This window comes from Mandrillus leucophaeus, unplaced genomic scaffold (assembly GCF_000951045.1).
Source record: "Mandrillus leucophaeus isolate KB7577 unplaced genomic scaffold, Mleu.le_1.0 Scaffold279, whole genome shotgun sequence".
Taxonomy (NCBI): Eukaryota; Metazoa; Chordata; class Mammalia; order Primates; family Cercopithecidae; genus Mandrillus; species Mandrillus leucophaeus.
The window spans coordinates 2,748,638-2,757,054 of NW_012102909.1; the positions used below are offsets into that span (position 1 = coordinate 2,748,638).

General features: G+C 47.8%; 1 protein-coding gene across 2 annotated transcripts; it reads left to right on the forward strand.

Moving 5' to 3' along the window:
- Positions 1–1,575, forward strand: PCBP1 (poly(rC) binding protein 1). 2 transcript variants are annotated; one of them, XM_011985026.1, is made up of 2 exons: positions 1–621; positions 778–1,575. In XM_011985026.1, exons 1-2 carry the CDS (start codon positions 118–120, stop codon positions 1,186–1,188), a joined length of 915 nt encoding a protein of 304 aa, XP_011840416.1. In that variant the 5' UTR covers positions 1–117; the 3' UTR covers positions 1,189–1,575. The 2 variants fall into 2 exon arrangements, with proteins under 2 accessions (XP_011840416.1, XP_011840415.1); XM_011985025.1 differs by having other exon boundaries at positions 1–1,575.
- The last annotated feature ends 6,842 nt before the right edge of the window (positions 1,576–8,417 follow it).

Here is an 8,417-nt window from a genome sequence, read left to right on the forward strand (position 1 = left end):
GCCCTCGCTCGCCTCGCGCCGGCAGTTTTGGGCCTACACCTCCCCTCCCCCCGCCAGCCGCGAAAGACTTGACCACGTAACGAGCCCAACTCCCCCGAACGCCGCCCGCCGCTCGCCATGGATGCCGGTGTGACTGAAAGTGGACTAAATGTGACTCTCACCATTCGGCTTCTTATGCATGGAAAGGAAGTAGGAAGCATCATTGGGAAGAAAGGGGAGTCGGTTAAGAGGATCCGCGAGGAGAGTGGCGCGCGGATCAACATCTCGGAGGGGAATTGTCCGGAGAGAATCATCACTCTGACCGGCCCCACCAATGCCATCTTTAAGGCTTTCGCTATGATCATCGACAAGCTGGAGGAAGATATCAACAGCTCCATGACCAACAGCACCGCGGCCAGCAGGCCCCCGGTCACCCTGAGGCTGGTGGTGCCGGCCACCCAGTGCGGCTCCCTGATTGGGAAAGGCGGGTGTAAGATCAAAGAGATCCGCGAGAGTACGGGGGCGCAGGTCCAGGTGGCGGGGGATATGCTGCCCAACTCCACCGAGCGGGCCATCACCATCGCTGGCGTGCCGCAGTCTGTCACCGAGTGTGTCAAGCAGATCTGCCTGGTCATGCTGGAGACGCTCTCCCAGTCTCCGCAAGGGAGAGTCATGACCATTCCGTACCAGCCCATGCCGGCCAGCTCCCCAGTCATCTGCGCGGGCGGCCAAGATCGGTGCAGCGACGCTGCGGGCTACCCCCATGCCACCCATGACCTGGAGGGACCACCTCTAGATGCCTACTCGATTCAAGGACAACACACCATTTCTCCGCTCGATCTGGCCAAGCTGAACCAGGTGGCAAGACAACAGTCTCACTTTGCCATGATGCACGGCGGGACCGGATTCGCCGGAATTGACTCCAGCTCTCCAGAGGTGAAAGGCTATTGGGCAAGTTTGGATGCATCTACTCAAACCACCCATGAACTCACCATTCCAAATAACTTAATTGGCTGCATAATCGGGCGCCAAGGCGCCAACATTAATGAGATCCGCCAGATGTCCGGGGCCCAGATCAAAATTGCCAACCCAGTGGAAGGCTCCTCTGGTAGGCAGGTTACTATCACTGGCTCTGCTGCCAGTATTAGTCTGGCCCAGTATCTAATCAATGCCAGGCTTTCCTCTGAGAAGGGCATGGGGTGCAGCTAGAACAGTGTAGGTTCCCTCAATAACCCCTTTCTGCTGTTTTCCCATGATCCAACTGTGTAATTTCTGGTCAGTGATTCCAGGTTTTAAATAATTTGTAAGTGTTCAGTTTCTACACAACTTTATCATCCGCTAAGAATTTAAAAATCACATTCTCTGTTCAGCTGTTAATGCTGGGATCCATATTTAGTTTTATAAGCTTTTCCCTGTTTTTAGTTTTGTTTTGGGTTTTTTGGCTCATGAATTTTATTTCTGTTTGTCGATAAGAAATGTAAGAGTGGAATGTTAATAAATTTCAGTTTAGTTCTGTAATGTCAAGAATTTAAGAATTAAAAAAAAGAATTGGTTAAAAAATGCTTCATATTTGAAAAAGCTGGGAATTGCTGTCTTAAACTCTTTGTTGGTGCCTTTTTTTCCCTCCCCTTTTAGCCTGAGGTGTTTGGAGGGAGGAGGGAGAAGGGTGGGCCCGTCCTTGGTATTCTCTGAAGCTCTTCTCACCTTATCGGTAAGATTCCATTCCCTCTGTGCCCCAACAAAGGAACATAGCAGGCTGGGCCTGCTTTGGGATGTTTCCAGGGACAGAGGGGTTCAAGTTCCAGAGAGAGGCCTCATGCCCATTTCTCTGGTAGAAACAAGGTTTTCTCGAGGGGAAAAGGTGTGCCCACTCAGTAGGACCTCTGAATGGCAGAGCGTCCTCTCCATCTAACCAGTTCCCCCCACCCCCACCTCACAGGATAAACTTAGGAACAAAAAAATATTCTGGAGTGGGAGGAGCCTGGGGAAGGGGTGTGGGGGGAGGGAAAGGAAGGGAGGGCAGTGGGCGGTGGGGGGGATTTGGGGCTTGGAGGAGGGTAACAGCTGCCGGGTGGTGGTGGGACTAGAGGGGTCTTGGTTGGGCAGCAGGGATGGGAAGGGGGGAGGGGATAGTACCAACGAGACGCACGTGTCAAGCATGCACCTGTGGCAAGCAGCCTGTCAGAGGATGTTATTACACCTGCCAAGTGGTGTATCCAGAAACAAAAGAGGCCCAGTTTCCAATTCTTCAGCTGTGTGCAATGTTTAGAGAATCACTATACCAGGAAATAATCCTGCCTAAATGGGTCAGTCCTCACAAGGTGGGAATGTAGACCAATGCAGTGACTATAACCTAACAATGATCTGGGTGTTAAAGATGCAGATTCCTCTGTCCCACCCCAAAACTAATCAGCTGCATTTTTAACAAACACCCCGAAGGAGTCTTAAGATCTGAATGCCACTGATTGTCTTCAGTGGAGGAGAAAGATCCTGCTGTGAAGGCCGTAGCAGCCTCACGCCCACGTCAGCCAATGGGACTATCCCTGACCTGATGAGAAGGAAAACTGCTAGGCAAAGGCAACATTGGAAACAATAGTATGAGAAAATAGAGCCTGAGATGAGGGAAAGAAGAAACAATAGTATCAAACAATAGACCAGTAGGTGCCAAAGTGGGTAGTTCAAATCCCAGGCACTATGGGAGATCACTCATGGCAAAGAGAAGTTCCTGTGGGAAGGGAGTATTATCCACAGTAAATATTTGTTGAGGCTTATTATGTGGTCACGCAGGGTTAGGCAAACAGTCACTGAAAGGAGCTCAAATTCTGGAGTTAGACTTGCTTTCAAATTTGAGTTCTGCCTCTTATTCATGGCTTTGGGCAAAGTAATCTCTATAAATGAATATGTTAAAAGTAACACCTTCTGGGCTTGTGAAAATAAAATGAAAGCATGTATATAAAACAGAACAGTGCTTAGAACACAGTAAATTTCAGTGAACTCTGGATTATAAAAAGCCAAAAGGCCCATTTCTGGAGGCTGAGGGTTGGCCACAAAATCTGGGCAGAGAAGACATGATTAAAAGGGAACAAAGCAATGTGTATTAAATGAGTTGGACTGAGAGGCTAAGACAGGTGGGGAGGGAGGGGGACCTAGTGAAGACACAGAAGTGGGTACCATGCTTCTGGGAACAATGAGCAGAAATCCAAATAAGGCAAGAGTGGGTGTAAGCTTGAACCCTCAGACACCAAGCCAAATAGTCTGTGAAGAATCCCTGAAACGCTGGGTGAAGCAGTTGGAAAGCCCTGTGAAAAGCAGGTCTAAATACCAAAAATTAGGCCAGGTGCAGTGGCTCATGCCTATAATCCCAACACTTTGGGAGGCCGAGGTGGGCAGATCACTTGAGCTCAGGAGTTTGAGACCAACCTGGGCAACATGGTGAAACCTCATTTCTACAAAAAAAAAAAATAGAAAAATTAGACAAGTGTGGTGGTGTGCTCCTGCAGTCCCAGCTACTTGGGAGGCTGAAGTGGGAGGATCGCCCTGCACCTAGGAGATTGACGCTGCAGTGAGCTGTGATCATACCAGTGCACTCAGCCTGAGCAACAGAGCAAGACCCTGTCTCAGAAAAAAGAAAAGTAGGCCTCAAACTTTCCTGAAACTCCTCCCTACTGTATCTTATACTGGGCAAAGCTGGCAATAATTTGTAAAATAATGATTTAGGCAGCAAGGCATAGGACGAATTGCTACTTGGAGAGATGAAAGGCAAGAATAGCAGTTGGCAAACTACCTCAAGGAAGAAGCAGGTTCTAATATAGGCTGGCAAGTGGTACCAATAGGAATGCAAGGAAAGGAATTAGTCAATGGCAGAGAAATTGAAACTGGGTGTGGAGGCCAGAGGAAGATGTAAAGAGGGGGAGCAATGAATTCAGGCATGGTGATAGAAGTATATGCAGACAGAAATATTCAACAAGTAGCTAGAAATAGACAAGATTGAGGTGAAGTCAAAGCTGCATAGGAACAGAGGTAAATGAGGGGAAGGGACTGGAGATGGAGTTTTGGGGTATTTCGTTGGGTTGAAGGACCTAGTTTTCTTGTTCACTGTCTATCCTAGTACCTGTCACCATACCTGATACATAGCAGGGACTCAGTAAATATTTGTAAAGTGTATGTGGAAGAGGCAGCCAGTGAGGACAGAAGGAATAGTTGAAGCAGCAGGAAATAAATCAGGAGAGTGCCCTTGAGAGAAGTCAAGGAGGAACAGTCCAGGGCTGACGGAGTGATAATAATGCTGTAAGGAGGTTATTTAACAGATTTGATTGAGCATCTACTGTGGGCAAAGTACTCTGAATTACATCGTGCTGTTGTGGTGCGCTTGGAAGATGTCTAGTAGCTGATTAAGAGAATGATCTGTGGTAAAGGGAGGAAGAGGAGGTGGAGGAAGCCATAAAATTACTTGGGGCTAAATTATCACCAGCATTGAATGCCATAACAAAGGCTTTGAGCATCGTACTGAAAATCGGTGGTCTCCAAACATTTTCTTAAAGTGTAGGCCTTCAATAGCAAGTCTTTAGCGTATACCTTTATAACTCATTTATTTATAAATTATATATGTATACTAATCCTCATGCTTATTTATAAGCTATATATAAGCAGAATCCTAAATATTATATACTCAAGGAAGAAGCAGGTTCTAATATAGGCTGGCAAGTGGTACCAATAGGAATGCAAGAAAAGGAACTAGTCAATGGCAGAGAAATCGAAACTGGGTGTGGAGGCCAGAGGAAGATGTAAAGAGTATGTTAAATATTATCAGTTTAAAAACAAACGAAATCTCTTCTGAATCAAAGACAAGATAATTTTTTTAATTGAAATCTAAATTATTTACTTATTTATTTTTGAGACAAAGTCTCTGTTGCCCAGACTGGAATGCAATGGCACAGTCTTGGCTCACTGCAACCTCTGCCTCCTGGCTTCAAGCAATTATCCTGCCTCGGCCTCCCAAGTAGCTGAGATTACAGGTGCCTGCCACTACGCCCAGCTAATTTTTGTATTTTTAGCAGAGACACGGTTTCACCATGTTGGCCAGGCTGGTCTCAAACTCCTGACCTCAGGTGATCCACCTGCCTTGGCCTCCCAAAGTGCTGGGATTACAGGTGTGAGCCATACGCCCAGCTAATTTTTGTATTTTTAGCAGAGACACGGTTTCACCATGTTGGCCAGGCTGGTCTCAAACTCCTGACCTCAGGTGATCCACCTGCCTTGGCCTCCCAAAGTGCTGGGATTACAGGTGTGAGCCACCATGCCTAGTCTAAATTATTTAATTTATTTTGAGACAAGGTGTTATTCTGTCATCCACGTTGGAGTGCAGTGGCACAGTCACAGCTCACTACAACCTCAACCTCCCCAGCTCGGCTGATCCTCCCACCTCAGCCTCCTGGGTAGCTGGGACTACAGCTGTGTGCCAACACACCTGGCTAACTTTTGTAATTTTGTAGAAACAGGGCCTCACTATTTGCCCCAGCTGGTCTCGAACTCCTGGGCTCAAGCAATCTGCCCTCCTTAGCCTCCCACAGTGCTGGAATTACAAGTGTGAGCCACCACACCTGGCCAAAATCTAAATCTTAATAGTTTTTGTTGTTGTTGTTTCTGAGACTGAGTCTCACTGTCTCCCAGGCTGTAGTGCAGTGGTGTGATCTCCGCTCGCTGCAACCTCCGCCTCCTGGGTTCAAGCGATTCTCCTGCCTCAGCCTCCTGAGTAGCTGTGATTACAGGTGCGCACCACACCTGGCTAATTTTTGTATTTTTAGTAGAGATGGGGTTTCACCATGTTGACCAGGCTGGTCTCGAACTTCTGACCTCAGGTGATCCACCTGTCTCGGCCTCCCAAAGTGCTGGAATTACAGGTGTGAACCACTGCACCCAGCCAATCTTAATAGTTTTTTTACCCCTTCACCCAGTCCTGTCAGACACCAAAGTAATTCTGGGGAAGACAATTTCACTGGAATGAGTATGTTTGGGGAGCAGAATTTCAGAAGAGTGATGTGGGGAAGCCAGTTTGCAGCAGGAGAGGAGGGCATAGTGGGTGAGGAAATGGAGGCAAGGGTGTCCACTGCTCAAATACTTGATGGTGCAAAGGAGAGAAAGAAGTAAGTCAAAAACTTCAGCAGGAAAAGACGTTTGTTTTCTTGTTTCTGAAAGGAACATCACTAACAGCAGATACTAAGGAACAAATGGCAAGCTGAGCGTTAAAGGTACAGGTAAGAGAAGACTGTTACTCTAGCCGTAGTCTGTTGGACTGTTGGAATTTAACTCTGTCCCCTCCTCCATAGGGACTTGCATCTCAGAATTCCTCTCCTTTGTCCTTTCTCTTTGGGGCACCTTGAGCATGTGCTGTCCTCTTCTGGAAATTGATGAGGCCCCATGCAGTTGCTGATTCTTGTCACAGCCCTGTTCCTGCCACCAGCTGTTAGGCCATAGCCACTGCCAGAGTTGGGAAGAGCCGGAACAGGTTGACAAACACCTGTTGTGTCATAGCCATAGTAGTTGTATCATGTGTTTAGAAGGCTGGTCTCCCCTAGTCCCCAATCCCCTCCCTTGCCCCACTCAAATATAGACACACACATACACACATGTACATGACCACCACACGCTCCCCTCCAGTCAGTAGTTTGGAGAGTGAATCACCCCCCTTGGGTTCACCCCTAGAGCAGCTACTTATTCCCTGTGACCTGAAAAGTAAGCAGTATTTACCAAGAACTTCAGGTTCGTGAGTTGAACCCGCCTCACTCCTTGCTACTCTTGGCTACCCCAAGTGGTGAACCACATACTGTCCAGCATCTCTGGGCCTGCCACCTCCTGCCAGTGAGACAGCGCCCAGCCAGACATACAAATAAGCAGTCACAGCAAGAGAAGCCTCCCCTTGCCAAGTCCTCTGCTCACCTCACCTAGCCTGGCCACCTGAGGGGCCTTCCTAAAATTCAAATCTAAACACGTGTCCCCCGATCAAAGGCCTTCAAGTCCCACCTCACCCCCATGGTTTATGAAAGAAAACCCAAACTCTTCAGCACAGTTTTCCAGACCCTTGAACATCTGTTCCCCACCAGCCTCACCAGTGCAAGGCCCACCAAGTCTCCTGCCGCTACCTTCAGCCTTCCATACAAAATAACTGGCAGTCCCCCCAAAGTCATTCTGTGTGGGCATCCTTGCCTGTGGGACATCATTGTTTCTTCACTCTTCTGATCCTGGCTGTGCTCTTCTTCCTTACCTGCCTGGGGTTCTGGGGTTCCTGCTCTTTGAGCATCAACATTCTGCAAGGAAAATCACACTGTTCACACTGTACTAAGAATTGGGAGACCTGAATTCTAGTCCTGGCTCTGGCATCAGCTCACTGAGAGAGCTTGGACAAATTCCTCCCTCTTTCTGGGTCTTAGTGCTCCATCTAAGAAGACAAGATAAGTTCAGACCCATGATTCTCTGGCTGCCTTGGAAAATAAGGCTTCCTTTGTGGGCACCCATCCCAGCTTCTGCCTCCTGCCACAGGGCTGACTTCTGACACACAGGCCTTCTGTAAATAGTCTAACAGAGAAAAGCGGAAGTTGACAAAAAACTGGCAGCAACAAGCCCCAGCTTGGCATTTTGGGTAACTATTCATGGGTACTTGACTGAGGAGGAAGTAGAAAGGAAGAACTTCAGAGAGATTTGCTCTGAACATCCCTGATCTATCGTGCCTGTCACTTTAGACTTTTTCTTATTTATTTATTTGATTGATTTATTTATTTTTAAGACAGGGTCTGTCAGTCTGTGGCCTGGGCTGGAGGACAATGGTATGATCACAGCTCACTGCAGCCTCAAACTCCTGGGCTCAACTGATCCTCCTGCTTCAGCCTCCCAAGTAGCTGGGATTATAGGCTATCACTTTATACTTTGAGGGGAAGACGCAAGGACAGTAGAGGGGAAGAAGACAGATATGCCAGAGAAGGTTACACACGAGGAGAAGTTAATCCCTAAAAGCAAGCCGAAGCCCTCGCCCCACCTTTCCCCTGCCCTCCTGCCCTCACAGCAAGGGCTTTAGGAGAGGGCTTGGCTGCCCTGATTGTCCCCTGTACCTTGTGTCCACTGAAGTACGGAGATGGTAACTGTGCTGCCCTCCTTCTCTTCCCAGGAGTGGATTATGCCTCCAAACATCTACCACTGGGCTGAGTGAGCCTTGGTAGGGAGCTGAGGCCACTGTCCTTCAGTGTCAGCAAACTCATACCATGTCAGCTAGTCACTCAGGTGGTGCAAGATGCCAAATTGGTTATTCCCTGAGCAGTTCAGTCACAGTAAGCTGACTCTAAATGGACGGTCTACACATTTTTCATCTTGTCTGTAATTACTTGTATTGCCCAATTGTTCTTTTTTTATTTTTTTATTTTAATTTTTATTTATTTATTTTTATTTTT